Genomic DNA, 18,645 nt, shown 5'->3' on the forward strand with positions numbered 1-18,645 from the left:
TGTGTAATCAGGCCTTCATGGTCAAATTGCTGCAAAGGAACCACTACTAAAGGACACCAATAAGAAGAGACTTGCTTGGGCCAAGAAACACAAGCAATGGACATTAGACCGGTGCAAATAGGTCATTTGGTCTGATGAGTCCGAATTTGAGATTTTTGGTTACAACCGCCGTGTCTTTGAGAAACGCAGAGTAGGTGAACGGATAATCTCCGTATGTGTGGTTCCCACCGTGAAGTGCGAAGGAGGAGGTGTGATGGTGCTTTGCTGGTGAGGCTGTGATTTATTTCGAATTCAAGGCACACTTAACCATTATGGCTACCACAGAATTCTGCAGCGATACACCATCCCATGGTTTGCGCTTAGTGGGACTATCATTTGTTTTTCAACAGGACAATGACCCAACACACCTCCTGGTTGTGCAAGTGCTGCATCAGATGACCTGGCCTCCACAATAACCCAACCTCAACCCAATTGAGATGGTGTGGGATGAGTTGGACCGCAGAGTGAAGGAAAAGCCAACAAGTGCTCAGCATTTGTAGGAACTCCTTCAAGACTGTTGGGAAAGCATTCCAGGTGAAGCTGGTTGAGAGAACACCAAGAGTGTGCAAAGCTGTCATCAAGCCAAGGGTGGCTACTTTGAAGCATCTCAAATATATTTGGATTTGTTTAATACTTTCAGTTACTACCTGATTCCATGTGTTAATTCATAGTTTTGATGTCTTCACTATTATTCTACAATGTATAATATATGACATAGTATGTGGTTACACATCTATTCTGTTTATGGAGCCCTTACAAAAACGTTTTTATGAGAAGAACTCTAAAGTTACTAAAATGATCAAAAAAAATAACTGAATAAAACAATCTCCAGAGGATGTCAAGTCAGAGGAAACATACTAAATCAAATTCTTAAAAACACAAAGCAACTTACGATATTTTCCCAAAAGGTGCAAATGCAGCTTTGATATCCTCAGTGGTGATCTCAGGGCTCAAGTCTCCCACAAACACATGGAAGTGATCTGAAACGGCCAAGAAATAATGACTATTAGTCCCTGATGTAGCGACTGACTTCGGAGCAAAACAGGAAAAAGTTCAAAATGTAAACACTTACTCGATGTATCTTTCTTCTGGCTACTTGGAGTGGTGGCCCAATTTACTTTGACCTCCTGAAGATAAAACATGTCACAGAACAATCAAATGTAAGTGGAGCAAAGGCATTCATTCCATGTCCCTAAAAGCCAGTGTGAAAGGGTAAGAAACAGCAATTCTTAAGAAGAAAGCCACAGAGAGAGTATTTCATTGCAGAGTGGAAAAATTACCTTTCCCAATATCTTCCTCCCATTCATGGCTGCTAGGGCAGCAGCAGCATCTCTATGTTCAAAGAACTCCACAAAGCAATAAGGGTCATTGCTTGACTGCTGCAAAACAGAAAATCCCACAGAAGAGTTCATCCTCCTGCTATCGGGTTGCTGAGAAGAAAATAAATAAATTAGGAGAATATATTATTGCCAAACATATTTGGAATACAATTGCAAGTACTGAGTGACCATGTTACTCTATTGGGTGATTATCATGTATCATGAATAGTGCTGCTATATGCAACAGATGTTATCCAATTCAAATCATGTCAATCATATTTAAAAGGCTGGGATTCCATAACCCTAACCTCTTTCTTTTGGACAAGTGTGCCAAAGGTTAACCAGCCAAAGTCTGTTTTATTTAAAAAATAAATGTAAAAAAAATAGCAATTTAATCTGATTGCATTCGTCGCACAGTATGTACAGTGGGGCAAAAAAGTACTTAGCCAGCCACCAATTATGCAAGTTCCCCTACTTAAAAATTCCAGAGAGGCCTGTAATTTTCATCATAGGTACACTTCAACTATGACAGACAAAATGAGGAAAAAAAAATGTTTCCACCCCCATGCTTCACAGTAGGTATGGTGTTCTTTGGATGCAACTCAGCATTCTTTGTCCTCCAAACACGACGAGTTGAGTTTTTACCAATAATCCAAATGCTCTCTAGCAAACTTCAGACGGGCCTGGACATGTACTGGCTTAAGCAGGGGGACACGTCTGTCACTGCAGGATTTGAGTCCCTGGCGGCGTAGTGCGTTACTGATGGTAGGCTTTGTTACTTTGGTCCCAGCTCTCTGCAGGTCATTCACTAGGTCCCCCCGTGTGGTTCTGGGATTTTTGCTCACTGTTCTTGTGATCATTTTGACCCCACGGGGTGAGATCTTGCGTGGAGCCCCAGATCGAGGGAGATTATCAGTGGTCTTGTATGTCTTCCATTTCCTAATAATTGCTCCCACAGTTGATTTCTTCAAACCAAGCTGCTTACCTATTGCAGATTCAGTCTTCCCAGCCTGGTGCAGGTCTACAATTTTGTTTCTGGTGTCCTTTGACAGCTCTTTGGTCTTGGCCATAGTGGAGTTTGGAGTGTGACTGTTTGAGGTTGTGGACAGGTGTCTTTTATACTGATAACAAGTTAAAACAGGTGCCATTAATACAGGTAACGAGTGGAGGAGCTTCTTAAAGAAGAAGTTACAGGTCTTTGAGATCTAGAAATCTTGCTTATATGTAGGTGACCAAATACTTATTTTCCACCATAATTTGCAAATAAATTCACAAAAAATCCTACAATGTGATTTTCTGGATTTTTTCTCTCATTTTGTCTGTCATAGTTGAAGTGTACCTATGGTGAAAATTACAGGCCTCTCTGATCTTTTTAAGTGGGAGAACTTGCAATTGGTGGCTGACTAAATACTTTTTTGCCCCACTGTATATAGAACCCACCACAATTTATATCTGAACTAGGCTGAATCATACATTTATTAAAGGAGAAAGAACTTGTTGAAATGGAATACATCCCATTTCGACTAGTAAACATAACCTGAAACATCTGACTGAACGCGTCACTCAGGAGGGGAAGAAAAAGACAAACCTAACACAGTACATCCGAAAAGTAATCAGAACCCTAGACTTTTTCCACATATTGATTTCTTACAGCTTTATTCAAAAATGATTAAATTGAGAAAATAAATCTACACACAAAAGCCCATTATGACAAACCCAAACGTTTTTAAATGTTTGGAAATGTATTACAAATAAAAAACTGAAATATCACATTTACATACAGTTGAAGTCGGAGGTTTACATGCACCATAGCCAAATACATTTAAACTCAGTTTCACATTTCCTGACATTTAATCCTAGTAAAAATAGGTCAATTAGGATCACCACTTTATTTTAAGAATGTGAAATGTCAGAATAAACTAGAAGAGAATGATTTATTTCAGCTTTAATTTCTTTCATCACAATCCCAGTGGGTCAGAAGTTTACATACACTCAATTAGTATTTGGTAGCATTGCCTTTAAATTGTTTAACTTGTGTCAAACGTTTCGGGTAGCCTTCCACAATAAAGTTGGGTGAATTTTGGCCCATTCCTCCTGACAGAGCTGGTGCAACGGAGTCAGGTTTGTAGGCCTCCTTGCTCGCACACGCTTTTTCAGTTCTGCCCACAAATTTTCTATAGGATTGAGGTCAGGGCTTTGTGATGGCCACTCCAATACCTTGACTTTGTTGTCCTTCAGCCATTTTGCCACATCGTTGGAAGTATGCTTGGGGTCATTGTCCATTTGGAAGACCCATTTGAAAACAAGCATTAACTTCCTGACTGATGTCTTGAGATGATGCTTCAATATATGCACATAATTTTCCTCCCTCATGATGCCATCTATTTTGTGAAGTGCACCAGTCCCTCCTTCAGCAAAGCACCCCCACAACATGATGCTGCCACTCCCGTGCATCACGGTTGGGATGTTGTCCTTCGGCTTGCAAGCTTCCCCATTTCCCTCCAAACATTACAAATGGTCATTATGGCCAAACAGTTCTATTTTTGTTTCATCAGACCAGAGGACATTTCTCCAAAAAGTACGATCTTTGTCAACATGTGCAGTTGCAAACCGTAGTCTGGCTTTTTAATTGCGGTTTTGGAGCAATGGCTTCTTCCTTGCTGAGCGGCCTTTCAGGTTATGTCGATATAGGACTCGTTTTACTGTGGATATAGATACTTTTGTACCGGTTTCCTCCAGCATCTTCACAAGGTCCTTTACGGTTGTTCTGGGATTGATTTGCACTTTTCGCATCAAAGTACATTCATCTCTAGGAGACAAAACGAGTCTCGTTCTTGAGCTGTATGACGCTGCGTGGTCCCATGGTGTTTATACTTACGGACTATTGTTTGTACAGATGAACGTGGTACCTTCAGGCGTTTGGAAATTGCCCCCAAGGATGAACCAGATTGGGAAGGTCTACAATTTTTTTCCTGAGGTCTTGGCTGATTTCTTTTGATTTTCCTATGATGTCAAGCAAAGAGGCACTGAGTTTGAAGGTAGGCCTTGAAATACATCCACAGGTTCACCTCCAATTGACTCAAATGATGTCAATTGGCCTATAAGAAGTGTCAGCCATGACATCATTTCTGGAATTTTCCAAGCTGTTTAAAGGCACAGTCAACTTAGTGTATGTTAACTCTTGACCCTCTGGAATTGTGATACAGTGAACTATAAGTGAAATAATCTGTCTGTAAACAATTGTTGGAAAAAGTACTTGTGTCATGCACAAAGTAGATGTCCTAACCAACTTGCCAAAACTATAGTTTGTTAACAATACATTTGTGGAGTGGTTGAAAAAAAATGTTTTAATGACTGAAACCTAAGTGTATGTAAACTTCCGACTTTAAGTATTCAGACCCTTCACTCAGTACTTTGTTGAAGCACCTTTGGCAGCAAGTACAGCCTCAGGTCTTCATGGATATGACACTACAAGCTTGGCGCACCTGTATTTGGAGAGTTTATCCCATTCTTCTCTGCAGATCCTCTCAAGCTCTGTTTGGTTAGATGGGGAGCGTCGCTGCACAGCTATTTTCAGGTCTCTCCAGAGATGTTCGATCGGGTTCAGGTCCGTGCTAAGGCTGAGCCACTCTAGGACATTGAGACTTGTCCCGAAGCCACTCCTGTACTGTCTTAGCTGTGTGCTTAGGGTCGTTGTCCTGTTGAAAGGTGAACCTTCACCCCAGCCTGAGGTCCTGAGCACTCAGGAGCAGGGTTTCTTCAATGATCTCTTTACTTTGCTCTGTTCATCTTTGCCTCAATCCTGACTAGTCTCCTAGTCCCTGCTGCTGAAAATCTCCACAGCATGATGCTACTACCACGCTTCACCGTAGGGATGGTGCCACGTTTCCTCCAGACGTGACACTTGGCTTTCAGGCCAAATAGTTCAATCTTGGGCTCTCGAGTTGGGCAGCAGTCTAAGGCACTGCATCTCAGTGCAAGAGACACCACTACAATCCCTGGTTCGATTCCAGGCTCTATCACATCCGGACGTGATTGAGAGCCCCATATGGCAGCGCACAATTGGCCCAGCGTCATCTGGGTTTGGTAGGCTGTCATTATAAATAAGAATTTGTTCTTAACTGACTTGCCTCATTAAATTAAAAAAAGGTTAATTTGGTTTTTTAATACACATTTTTTAATTTTTTATAAAAAGAGAATCAGACCAGAGAATCTTGTTTCCCCTGGTCAGAGTCCTTTAGGTGCCTTTTGGCAAATTCCAAGCGGGCTGTCATGTGCCTTTTACTGAGTTGTGGCTTCTAGTCTGGCCACTACCATAAAGGCCTGATTGGTGGAGTGCTGCAGAGATGGTTGTCCTTCTGGAAGGTTTTCCCATCTCCACAGAGGAACTCTTTCAGAGTGACCATCGGGTTCTTGGTCACCTCCCTCAGTTCGGCCAGGCGGTCAGCTCTTGGAAGAGTCTTGGTGTTTCCAAACTTCTTCCATCTAAGAATGATAGCAGCCACTGTGTTCTTGGGGACCTTCAATGCTGCAGACATTTTTGGTACCCCTCCCCAGATCTGTGTCTCGACACGATCCTGTCTCGGAGTGCTACGGACCATTCCTTCGAGCTCGTGGCTTGGTTTCCTCTGACATGCACTGTCAACTGTGGGACTTTATATAGACAGGTGTGCCTTTCCAAATCATGTCCAATCAATTGAATTTACCACAGGTGGACTCCAATAAAGTTGCAGAAACATCAAGGATGATCAATGGAAACAGGATGCACCTGAGCTTAATTTTGAGTCTCATAGCAAAGCGCCTGAATACTTACAGAAAGTTTTTATTTAATATATATATATATATATAATTTATTTCTATAAATTAGCAAAAATGTATTTAAAAACTGTTTTCGCTTCATCATTATCTACATACAGTATTGTGTATAGATTGATCAGGGACATTTTTAATTGAATCCATTTTAGAATAAGGCTGTAACGTAACAAAATGTGGAAAAAGTCAAGGTGTCTGAATACTTTCCGAATGCACTGTTGGTCATAGGAGGGTAGCCTATACCGTCTCACCCAGCTACGCTGGAGACGTCGACAAACTATTGGTCAGGTCCACTAGAAACCATTATATCAGCAGCCCATGGTAGATCATGTTTAACCTTCTCCCCCTGTAACTACGGTAACTGCAAGAAGTAGGATATTAGACGGTTTTAGGGGAGGTGCTGAAACTGACCCATTTTGGGTGACAATGAAATTATTGAAAAAAAGAACTGCATAAAAAATAAATGCTAGGTTATGCAAGGATATAGGCAAAATGCTTTATAAAAGGGTAAGGCTAATTACAAATGACCTTTCCTGTCCTTGATATGTCAAGGCAATTATGTAAATGTAATGGTGTGTTTATCAACATGATGCAAATCTTTTCAGTTGATGTGCGAAAATAAAGACCAAATGGCAACATTGATTCAAAATGAATGGAAAAAGGGATGGAATTATGTGAAAAACTGGTATGTGCCAATGACCACTGTTACAGTCAAAAAGGTTAAACAGTAGTACCCTGTCTACTGACTTGAATTCCTTGACCTAGTGCATAATCCATGATAATGAAACTCGGCAACACAAATGTCTCCATAAGTCATCATAGCTAATAAATCTTACCTCAGTGATCATTTTACAACTTTTGCAAGGTCCAATTTGGGTGAACAGCTGAAGAATCAAAATTTCTGTTACATCTCTGGACAGGTTACCAACATACCTAGGGAAAAGATGGGGCAAATTAGTGATCTCAGGAGCACTGGTGGGAAAAGTACCCAATTGTCATACTTGAGTAAAAGTAATGATACCTAATATAAAATGACTCAAGTAAAAGTCACCCAGTAAAATATTACTTCAGTAAAATTCAAAGTATTTGGTTTGAAATATTCTTAAGTATAAAAAGTAAATGTAATTGCAAAAATATACATAAGTATCAAAAGTAAAAAATAATTTAAAATTCCTCAAATTAAGCAAATCTTTTTAATTTACAGATAGCCAGGGGCACACGCCAACATAATTTACAAACCAAGCATTTGTGTTTTGTGAGTCCATCAGATCAGAGGCAGAAGGGATGACCAGGGATGTTGCTTGATTAGTGTGAATTGAACCATTTTCCTGTACTGCTCAGCATTACTAATGTAATGAGTACTTTTGTGTGTCTAGGAAAGTGTATGGAGTAAAAAAATATTTTATTGAAGTAAAAGTAGTCAAAAATATAAATAGTAAAGTACAGATACCCCTCAAAAAACTACTTATTTAGTACTTTAATGTATTTTCACTTAAGTACTTCAAGCAACTGCTTAGGAGGTTGGTTAAGGATAGGCGAGGATAGGATAAGTTAAGTTGCATCACATATTGGCTTTAATGTTATTTATTGAATATCAAATGTAACTACACAAACATTTAGTTTTAAGCACACAAATAGGGCATTATCACTTAAATCTAGTCTCATTCCTTACATGTTTGTCAAGGACAATTTTACAGATTAAGCCTATGAGGCATCATGACTGTGGGAAGGTGTGCCCCTATCTGTCCAATGAAGACATTTCTGGAAGAAGAAAAAAATATTCTGTCCATTTAGGGAACATCTTTTGGCTTGGAGTCTATGGGACCCCTTTTGGCACAAAAGGTCTGTGTATAGCCTCTAGATCGGACAAAATGTTGTTAGATTGAACGTGTTATTTGGTTTAAGGATTAGGCCTAATTAGTCAACAAAAGACGAGGACCAAGGCACTCTTCTTGCAATTCATTATAGCCTAATTATTATGTTGCAATTATTTGTTGACCAACCAAAGTAGATAGTTAGCTATACATATCAACTTGTCTTGATACTAAGAAACTAAGCTTCGTTTCAAATAACACCTTTTCCTCATCACTTAAGTATGCAGACAAGAGAAAGGCTAGTCCATTAAACGCAACTCGTAAATCGTGGAGTTGAGTCGGCTAAAGAAAGACATGACTTAGTTAGCTGTCAGCTAACTATCTACTAGAACATTATCCCAGCCATGATGGGGACATTTCAATAACATTTAGATAGCTAACGTTAGTTATCTATGTAGCTGGGTAACTTAGCTAGCGAGCTGATGTGCCATGCAATGTAATATTGCATAAGTTCACGAATATTTTGATCAGCCTACTGGATAGTCTTGTAACCGTTGTTTCACTGGGGAGAAACAAAGTATGCTGATTCGCCTAGTGAGAGGTTAAAATGAGGAAGCTGTTGAGGTCGATAGTTATCTAGCTAGTTAACAGTTAGTTAGCTAACATTGCCAAGCTAGCTAGGAGGCAAAGTCGTGGCTGTTGTGTTGACAACTTACAGCGTTTTGGGGTGGCTTTCGTCTTCCATGTTCAAAAATCGATTGGTATGAATGCCGACTAACTAACTGAGTATGCTGAAATAAACAAGAAGATGGCCTAATCAATGTATTTATGCGGTAGCTAAGCTAGCTAACTAAGAGGAAGAAAATGGCGCTAACCGGAGAGTCAGGAAGCCGACTCATGCCCATGCGCATGCAGTCTACAGGGGGACTTGAGTCAGCACTAAAATAAAATCAATCAGATATCTCGAGTAGGCTAGTCTTATACTATAACATCTCGGTAAAATACGCTAGCCACGAGATGAAGGTGGAATCCCTGTTGTGCCAACATCTGTCAAACGTCATAAACCTAATTGGGGGCTTTTATTTTGAAAATGTCAATTAAAGCGATACTGTATAAACATTGAGGGGATTCGATTAATCTGTCTAAAGCGCCCTGGTAGGCATGTATTGCATCAGGTGAAAGTTGATTGCATTCGTTTCGGAACCGGGCTGCCACCCGGTCGTGAGCCAGGTGCCCGTTCAAAGCCCACGGTGAAATCGTCTCAAAACAAAAGTCACGTAATTACACGTAGAATAATGAGTAGGACTCTGTGTTTTCACATGCAAAAGTGATTGATTTTGATTCAAACGTATATTTAATGAAAAACAAATGCTTTATGTTTCTGGATGATGCACGGTGCTGTCTTGTTGACAACATGACCGAGCGGCGCAAGATTCCTGTTCGATTTGAGAAGGGTGCACTCCTCACAGCTTTGCCAATTCACGTCACGGGCCATAGACCGGTTCCCGGCGTTTCAGCATTATCGAATCCGCCCATTGACCAACGATACATTTATGACTGTAGCCACGCTCTGAGCTAAATACATTGTATCACCACGTGTGAAGTAGGGCTATTATTGGAATCTATGGCGTAACGTTAAATTGGAAAATATACATACAAACAAACAGGTGTTCCTGTCCTGAACGTAAATACCAGATCGCCTCACTGTTAGGCTGGAACCTTCTCCCTGAATCTCGAGACACTGGAGGTGGCAATTTTTTCCCAATCCCAACATTGACCGTGCTATTTCGAGAAACTTCCAGCCCCCTTTCCCACACGTCACCGTGCGGAATCTTTAAAGGATCCGTTGACTGTATAACATGGCACAGTATAAAGGATCAAGGAGTTTGAGCAGCATGAAGACACAGTCACCAATGGTAGATATGGCTAATAACAACGACCCTCTACCCCCAGGATGGGAAATTAAAATTGACCCACAGACAGGATGGCCTTTTTTTGTGGATCACATTAATCGCACAACAAGCTGGAATGACCCCAGACACGATGTCAAAAAGGTAGGCTCATGGATTGAGTACAAATTATGTGTAGCGTGGGAGGGCTAGTGTGATATAGAAAGTTGGATTGAAAATGTAATGTCTGCTGATAGCATGGCAGACACAACACAGAATATAAATATATATATATATATATAGTATATGGCATGGCGGTCGACCAAGCGCTTCAGTTAATTATGGTCACTGCCTCTGATACGCACTGGCTTTTATTATAGGAAGACAGAGTGGGCATATTCTATTTATAGTAGGCTAAACTTCTCTCTCCATTTCTTTAACATTTAGAAACCATATGTTACAACTTGCCACTGCTCAAACTTCGTATCTGCTTAGACTTCATATACGCCAACGCAATGGAATGTTGTCTCTTTTAGGCTCCAGCCCTCTCCCTCATGCATTATAACGGGTTAAATAACGGGCAATGGCTGTTAGGTTATGTTCTTGTGTGATGATCTAAGCGTGGCTGGTTGGTTGATGACGCACTGCAGTCATATGTAAAGCCATGGCTTTGAGTGTTTGGACATCTCCATAATGTTTATTTAAAGCCTATTAGGCCATGTAGAATGCGCTTGTTCATATTTCGTATACCCGTTACTAAAACTTTTCCTTAAAAGGGATTTGAGGTGGGTTCATCAACCACCCAACTCCAGTAGCCTACTGCGCATATATAACAGCTCCAAGTAATCTACAATCCATTGAAATTAACAAATCACAAAAATTGGTGATATGGTTTTACACCATTAAACTGTGTCCTGAAGAACTGTGTCAACTTAAGTGTTGAAGGGTTGGGGAAGCAGACCCTAGGTTGGCATCTTGCATTAGGAAGATCAACACTTGCTGCCGTCCAAAGTTAGTGTCACTAAGAATCTGCTAGAAAGACACAGCTGTCAGGAGATAAAATTGGTGCGATGCTGGCAGTGTACAGGGACCCTGCCAAAATGGCAGAGGGCAAAAGGTCGTTCAGAGTTTCACAACTACTGTTGTTGTATCAAAAAAGCATAACGGGAATGATGTAAATTAAAAAGTACAACACTATGCCTCACACAGTACTTATTTCAAATTAATTGAATAATTAATAATTTGAATTCATTAATTTTAATGATTTATTACCAGACTAATTAAATAGTCATGAGGAGCTTGGGACTGTTCCAATGCAGTAGGTCCAATGGGCCTACACAGTCTTGTGGACACTTGTCTTTGTCGTGCTAAACTGTGTAGACTGGACTTATATAGACTTTTGCTCAGTGGGTTGCTCCCACTTGTCTACACCTAGGCTATTTTGCATCATGTACCAGTGGAGTCTGGTGCTTTGTCACGCACTACCCACACATACAGTTTGTTGTTTCAGCTCTGTCTGTAGGACATGCTTCCAGTTTGGACAGTTTGATTTTAGTTTGAGCCACACCTTGTTGAAGTATGTAAGTGTAGCACATGGGGATGTGTGAGGCTTACTTCTCAGCCTGCAATGTTCCCACTTGCACCAGTGAATAGCTAGCTTTTTGCTTGGCACTGACTGGTAAGATGCTTCAGTAGGGTGGTCACGTGCAGTGGTGGAAAAATGACTCAATTATGATACTTGAGTGAAAGTAAAGATACCTTAATAGAAAATTACTCAAGTGAAAGTCACCCAGTAAAATACTACTTGAGCAAAAGTATTTTGTTTTAAATATACTTAAGTATCAAAAGTAAATGGAATTGCTCAAATGTACTTACGTATCAAAAGTAAAAGTGTAAATTATTTCAACTTCCTTATATTAAGCAAACCAGATGTCACATTTAAAATATATTTTTTTATGGATAGCCAGACATACTTTACAAATGAAGCGTTTTTGTTTAATGAGTCTGCCTGATCAGAGGCAGTAGGGATGACCAGGGATGTTCTCTTGATAAGTGTGTGAATTGTCAGAATGTAATGAGTACTTTTGGGTAAGGGAAAATGTACAGAGTAAAAAGTACATTATTTTCTTTAGAAATGTAGTGAAGTTAAAGTAGGCAAAAATATAAATAGTAAAGTACAGATACCCCCAAAAAACAACTTAAGTAGTAATTTAAAGTATTTTTTACTTAAGCACTTTACACCACTGGTCACGTGTGCTAGCAAGGCAGAGGTCCTGGGTTCGAGCCTACAGTGTTGCGCCGAATTAGGAGGAAGCGATACTTGCGAGGCAAGCAGTGTGACGTCCTTTATATAAGCAAGCATAAGATGACAGCATAATCATAAAAGACAACAAAGCATTAATGTTATAATTGTTGGTGAACCAGTTATATTCTGACCACAAACAAGAATACCTAGATCTTTTTTCGAAATATTTGAGCTGAGGAACATTGTATTTGTGGGCCTTACCGAATCTGTTATTGTTGGACCGCAGTATGCGCGGTATGGCTTGTGCTCTCCAGTACACATGTATAGCCTGAAGGCAAGCAAATATTGGAGTATTCTTAAATCACTCACAATTAAATATACTTTATTGCTAATTAGATTTGCATGGTAAAGCAAAACTGGTCATGTATTGATATCACAGAGAGACTATTTTCCACTGTCACTGTCAGGTGTCTCACTCTTAATTGGTTTTCCTGGTGATCACCAAGGCAGCATCATGGAGTAGTTTGTCTCTACTGTGAGACACCCATATGAGGACATAAGATAAATAGGATTTATGTTTTATGATAGCAAATACTGCCTAGCAAACCAACAAATGCATAATCTTCATATCCACATGTAGTGATGGCATGCTTCTTATGACAGGCACACACTTGCAATTGGATAAGAACTAGTTTCCGCTTCCAATTGTCCAGGGAGGTGATACTTTTTACATCTCCCAGGGATATTTCACATTGCACCTAATGATGTTTGCTTATAGCCTGGATGCCAGAGCAGATTCTATTGAAGACTCATTTGTTTCAGCCTCTAGCAAACAGCTCTTTTCAATCAATCTCAATTTAATCTCAGTAGCCTAAGATATTAAATTGCTCTTTCTTCCTCAGTTTGGAAGAAAGAACTAATCTTTCTGGGATGTTGGACACCATTCCCTTGTAGAATACATTAACTGAATGTTTTATGGATGGATTGGCAGTAACTGCTTGCCTCTGGGGTTAGAGTTTCACTCGCATACTTATTTTGTATTAATTCATGTATTAATTCAGACTTTGTTTCCTTTTCAGGTCAGCCAGTTGTCTCAAAATGGCCCAAGTGTGCCACCAGAGCCGAGTCCTCAGGAGATGCAGAAGGCCTTTGTGAAGGACATGAAGCACCCCACCCTCCGCCAGGGTTACATCCCAATCCCAGTCTGCCATGAAGGTGCAGACCTCCGTCAGCAACACCCGTGTTTCTCCTACATCCAGCCGACTGCTCTGCAAAATATACGGGCAGAAGGGCGGACACCCTCCCCGACCCCGACGCTCCACTGCAGGCCTAGATCTCCTTTGCAGGGTTCCTCCGAGAGCTCTACTCCTGAGCCCTGCATGTCCTGTTCACCTAGTTTACAAGGACCTGAGGTGAGATTGTTTTATCTATTGAGATTACTGCGCATGAACTCTTACCATTTGCTAAAACCATACATTGATGTCATTGGAGGATTTGCAGGGAAAGTTCTAGTTACACACGTGTTTGATGTTGGAATCAAACAAAACCTCTAGCTACTTCTAGACTACTTCTAATATTGACTATGCAATTGTACTTCCTCTGATTCACACTGGACTTTCATTCCTTAGGGCCATCCCCTCCACCAGCCCCCGCGACCCAGCAGCACAGGCCTCCAGGCAGGTTACATCCCCATCCCAGTGATCCACGAGAGGGCCGGAGGTCACCCACAACAAGCCCCTGTCAATCCCGCTCTCTACACCCAGCGCTTTCCGGCTTACTCAGAGCACCAGCCCTCCTTCCACCGACTGCAGCCAGAGGACTGGAGCAGTCATCATGGAGCCACGCCCTCTTCCCGGGAGCGAGCCTCCCCGTCCCCGAGCGTGCCTCCCCAGCACCGCGAGACTGCCGCCATCCATATCCCACCGCATATAAGGAGCCAGTCTCCCCTCAGAGCACAGGTCATTACAGAGAGACCACAGGTACCTTTTTTCCCCCACTCATCACAACGCCTATTGCCAGTCAGCCAATAGCAGTAGGATTCTTCAAAATAAAAAGTCTCATATACATAGCCACAAATGCCAGTCTGGCAAATTTGACATAATGTTTATTCAGGATGAATAATTCCTTCTTACTTCCACAGGTCCAGGTCCACCACCATGTGCCACAGAGAGAATCACCCCACAGAATGGAGCAGGAGCAGGAGATCTCTCAGTATCCCCAAGCAGCGCAGAGAGAGGCTGACTCACAGCAGCGTCAACAGCCACAGATCTCACAGCAACCACAGCAGCCACCACAACAGTACCAAGGACCACAACAACCACAGCAGCAACAACATTATCAACAACAGCCACTACAATACCAACAACCACAACAACCACAACAACAGCCACAGCAGCCACAACTCCCACAGCAGCCACAACAGTACCAACAGCCAAAACAACCACAACAATACCAACAACCTGAACAGTACCAAAAATCACAACAGCCACAGCAGTACCAACAACCTGAACAGTACCAACAGCCACAACAGTACCAACAGCCACAACAGTACCAACAGCCACAACAGTACCAACAACCTGAACAGTACCAACAACCACAACAATACCAACAGCCACAGCAATACCAACAACCTGAACAGTACCAAAAACCACCACAACAGTACCAACAGCCACAACAATACCAACAACCTGAACAGTACCAACAACCACAGCAACCACAGCTGTATCAACAACCACAACAGTCCCAGCAACAACCACAACCTCCACAACAACCCCAGCCACAGCCGCAACTGCAGCCGCAACAGACAGCAAACATTACAGTCCAGATGTCGCCGAAACCAGAAGCCCAGGAGCCAGTGGCTGTTCCTGCTCCACAGGAGGACTTGCCCCCAAAATCAGAAAATGAGCCCGCCGCTCAGTGTCACCCAGGCTTGGCTAAAGTGCAAAAGATAGAGGAGAGAGTGGCGAAACTGGAGCAAGAGGTGAAATGCTTTGATGGGAAGAAGAATGATAAGAGGTACTTGCTGCTGGAGGAGCTGTTGACCAAAGAGCTTTTGGCACTGGACTCAGTGGACCCAGAGGGACGTGTGGACGTGCGACAGGCGCGACGTGACGGAGTCCGGAGGGTCCAAACCACACTGGATGCACTGGAGATGCTGGATGAGCGGCCATCGGGCTCAGTCAATGAGTCCCCGATGGAGGGTGACAGCCCGCCACAGAAAGTAGAGCAGCCCAGCATGATCAGCCAAGCGAATGTGGAAATGGCCAGAGAGATCTCATAATGACTCCATAGTTTTATTATAGTGAAGAGGAGAGAAATGTAATCAAAGATACCGTGGAAATGGGCTGCTCTCAATGCTCCCAATACCCGCCTTTCAACTGCAGATATCACATAGGAACTATACGATGCATGTATTACTTAATTTACAGTGTTGGTATTGTCTGGCATTCACCACATTCTATATGTGATGGTGGTATCCGAGTGCATCATGTATTCAATGATGTTAAGCCATTGTTGTTGCCTTTTGCTGTGCCAATGTCTTTTTGCAAGACCATTTTCATGATCTATGTGTTAAAGAGACATGCATAATAGAGGTTATATAAGAGGCCTTTATCCATCCATATATAAGACTAAAATGTACCTGTATGTAGTTAATTTCGGGTCATGTGATGTGGTTGTTTTTAAAGTTATTCAATACATATTCAATAAGAAGAACACTGGTATGTAGAGTAGTAGACAACTTCTCTATAAGAAAGGGCTTCTGTGGAAATTGTAAGAGATGTTTAATATTTCCCTCTTTTATTTTTAATCCACTACTTCGAGAAACAATATTTACCTCAGATTCCGTCAGAAGAAATGGGACAAATCAATGTTAGTAAATGTTAATGACTCAGTCATAGAAAAGTATTTATTTTTGTGCCTCAGATGACAGAGCTACTTGAGAGAAAAATCTTCTTTTTTTCTCTCAAAAAAACAAATAAAAACCAAGTTATTTCACACACATACCCAACAATTGATATGGTTCATTTGGGTTTCATTAGTTTCAGCCTGTAGGTGCAATGCCTGTTTTGCTGTCTTGGGCCTGCATAAGAAATCTTCCCCTTTATCTTTTCCCCTTAAAGTTTCCTTAAGTCAGTTGCATAAAACATTTTAAGGTGAATTTCCCCCTTAAATAAAGTGAAAAACTTAAGGGTGCCCATGAGTTCCCTTGTGCTTAATTTACTATGGATATCATATCAATGTACACAGCAAATGTGGGAGGTTAATGTTGCTTTCCTCTGCCCTGGTTGCAAAAGGAAAACATCAGCTAGCTAGGTGTATACAGTGCATTCGGAAAGTATTCAGACCCCTTGACCTTTTGTTTTACATTTAATTTAAAAAGTATTCATAACCTTTGCTATGAAACTCCAAATTTAGCTCAGGTGAATCCTGTTACCATTGATAATCCTTGAGATGTTTCTCCAGCTTGATTGGAGTCCACCTATGGTAAATTAAATTGGTTGGACATGATTTGGAAAGGCACACACCTGTCTATATAAGGTCCCACAGTTGACAGTGCATGTCAGAGCAAAAACCAAGCCATGAGGTTGAAGTTATTGTCTGTAGAGCTCCGAGACAGGATTCTGTCGGGGCACAGATCTGGGGAAGGGTACATTGAAGGTCTCCAAGAACACAGTGGCCTCCATCATTCTTAAATGGAAGAAATTTGGAACCACTGAGACTGTTCCTAGAGCTGGCCAACCTGGTCAAACTGAGCAATCGGGGGAGAAGGGCCATGGACAGGAAGGTGAAAAAGAACCCGATGGTCACTCTGACAGAGTTCCTCTGTGGAGTTGGGAGAACCTTCCAGAAGGACAACCATCTCTGCAGCAGGTGTGCCAAGCTTGTAGTGTCATACCCAAGAAGACTCGAGGCTGTAATCACTGCCAAAGGTGCTTCAACAAAGTACTGAGTAAAGAATACTTATGAAACTGATATTTCCTGTTTTTTTTATTTTTAATAAATGTGCAAAAATGGCTAAAAACATGTTTTTGCTTTGTCATTATGGGGTATTGTGTGTAGATTGAGGGAAACAACAATTTAATCAATTTTAGAACAAGGCTGTAATGTTACAAAATGTGGAAAAAGTCAAGGGGTCTGAATACTTTCCTGACTGCACTGTAGATAGCTAGCTACTTAGCTAAACGATGGAAGGTGCACAATCCATGGCTACAAAGATAGCTGGCTAGCTAGCTTTAAAAAATGTAACCTTTAACTAGGCAAGCCAGTTAAGAACAAGTTCTTATTTACAATGACGGCATACCCAGGCCAAACCCTAACCTGGGCAACGCTGGGCCAATTGTGCACCGCTCTATGGCCAGCTAGCTACCTACTCTGTAAGTTAGCTTGATGTGCAAGAAAGTAATAGAAACTTGCTTTATTATCTGAATCAATTTGTTTCTCCTGTCTTGAATGTAGAAGTTCTATTTTGCTATCTCTCAAAACAAATATGATCTCTTTGCCTAATGTTCAGTCAGTGAATCAGGTCATATCCCTGGTAACCAGAGACTCTTTCTGTCATACATGCCTTCAAACTACTGTAAATCCCCTTAAGTATGCACTTACCTAAGGAAAACGTTTGAGGGGCTCTATGCCATGCCCAAACAGTTCCCTTAGGTTAGGGGACATTTAAGGTAAATCCTTATGAGAAACACTTCAGGTGTATTATGCACGCAGGCCCTGGCACTTATTTCACCATTATAATAGGTCTATATTTAAATTTTATGAAAGGATCTTGATATGTGACACAACAATTCCATCCATTGACCTTTGATTCAAGTCTATGGTGTAACGTTTTGAAATTTCTAGATTGTTTGAAGAATTGTTCATTTGTAAGTTCACTTGCAATGCCATCCAAATATCATTCATATATTTTATTTAAAGAGAGGAATGATTTATTAATTCAAGAGTACATTGAGAAATGTTGGATGTGAGCTGACTCCTCTCTCATGAGATGTGAGACTATCAGCATCAAATGCTAATCAAGAATAACAACGCAAGGGTCAATGTAGTGTCAATGTAAAAGTATGCATTTTTTATCACAGCTTGTGCTTTGGAGTGTTGACAGCTTGGAGTCACGTTGGCATGGTTGCAAATAAAATGTATTATTTTGAAATGGTCTATAATTGAGTGATTTTATGATATATTGTGATATGTTGCTATCCTTGCTATCGAGTGGTTCTACGTGGCCTACTCCAATCTAAACCTCTCCTTGTATCTTAACCATCACTTACATCTTAACTCCATGTCTTATTTGAGACAAGCAACACATGGTAGATCTACACGTCCCTGTGGAACAAAGTAAAATTGACACACTTTAGGAATGAATAATAGAGTGAATAACTTGTTTTAGGTTTAATACATTCCATTCAATGTCCTGTTCACCAGCAACTGCGTGTTTTTCACTATGGGAGCATACACTGAGTATACAAATATTAAGAACACCTGCTCTTTCTATGACATAGACTGACCAGGTGAATCTAGGGGAA

The 18,645-nt window shown here is 41.1% G+C and overlaps 2 protein-coding genes across 6 annotated transcripts in view; one reads left to right on the top strand and one right to left on the bottom strand.

The window, feature by feature from the left end:
* Positions 1-9,737, bottom strand: part of LOC139409398 (TIA1 cytotoxic granule-associated RNA binding protein-like 1) — a 25,658-nt gene extending 15,921 nt beyond the window's left edge. Inside the window, exons 1-5 of one of the 4 annotated variants that reach the window (XM_071154518.1) lie at positions 9,642-9,737; positions 7,007-7,103; positions 1,320-1,469; positions 1,112-1,166; positions 932-1,019 (exon numbers count right to left, since the gene is read on the bottom strand). In XM_071154518.1, coding sequence (XP_071010619.1) covers positions 932-1,019; positions 1,112-1,166; positions 1,320-1,469; positions 7,007-7,018 — 305 coding nt within the window. In that variant the 5' untranslated portion in view covers positions 7,019-7,103; positions 9,642-9,737. Of the gene's footprint in view, positions 1-931; positions 1,020-1,111; positions 1,167-1,319; positions 1,470-7,006; positions 7,104-8,700; positions 8,904-9,641 lie in introns of those variants that run through there. The other 3 variants (XM_071154527.1, XM_071154498.1, XM_071154508.1) reach the window with 3 other exon arrangements.
* On the top strand, positions 9,532-18,272 carry LOC139409388 (BCL2 associated athanogene 3). Of its 2 annotated transcripts, XR_011634399.1 has the most exons (5): positions 9,665-10,038; positions 13,198-13,530; positions 13,747-14,097; positions 14,259-16,434; positions 17,251-18,272. XR_011634399.1 is itself a non-coding variant. In XM_071154481.1 (4 exons), the coding sequence occupies exons 1-4, from the start codon at positions 9,844-9,846 to the stop codon at positions 15,396-15,398; spliced, it is 2,019 nt and encodes a 672-aa protein (XP_071010582.1). In that variant the 5' UTR covers positions 9,532-9,843; the 3' UTR covers positions 15,399-18,272. The 2 variants fall into 2 exon arrangements, 1 of the variants encoding a protein (XP_071010582.1); XM_071154481.1 differs by having other exon boundaries at positions 9,532-10,038; positions 14,259-18,272.
* Positions 18,273-18,645: the final 373 nt, after the last annotated feature.

This window comes from Oncorhynchus clarkii, chromosome 1, assembly GCF_045791955.1.
Source record: "Oncorhynchus clarkii lewisi isolate Uvic-CL-2024 chromosome 1, UVic_Ocla_1.0, whole genome shotgun sequence".
Classification (NCBI taxonomy): domain Eukaryota; kingdom Metazoa; phylum Chordata; class Actinopteri; order Salmoniformes; family Salmonidae; genus Oncorhynchus; species Oncorhynchus clarkii.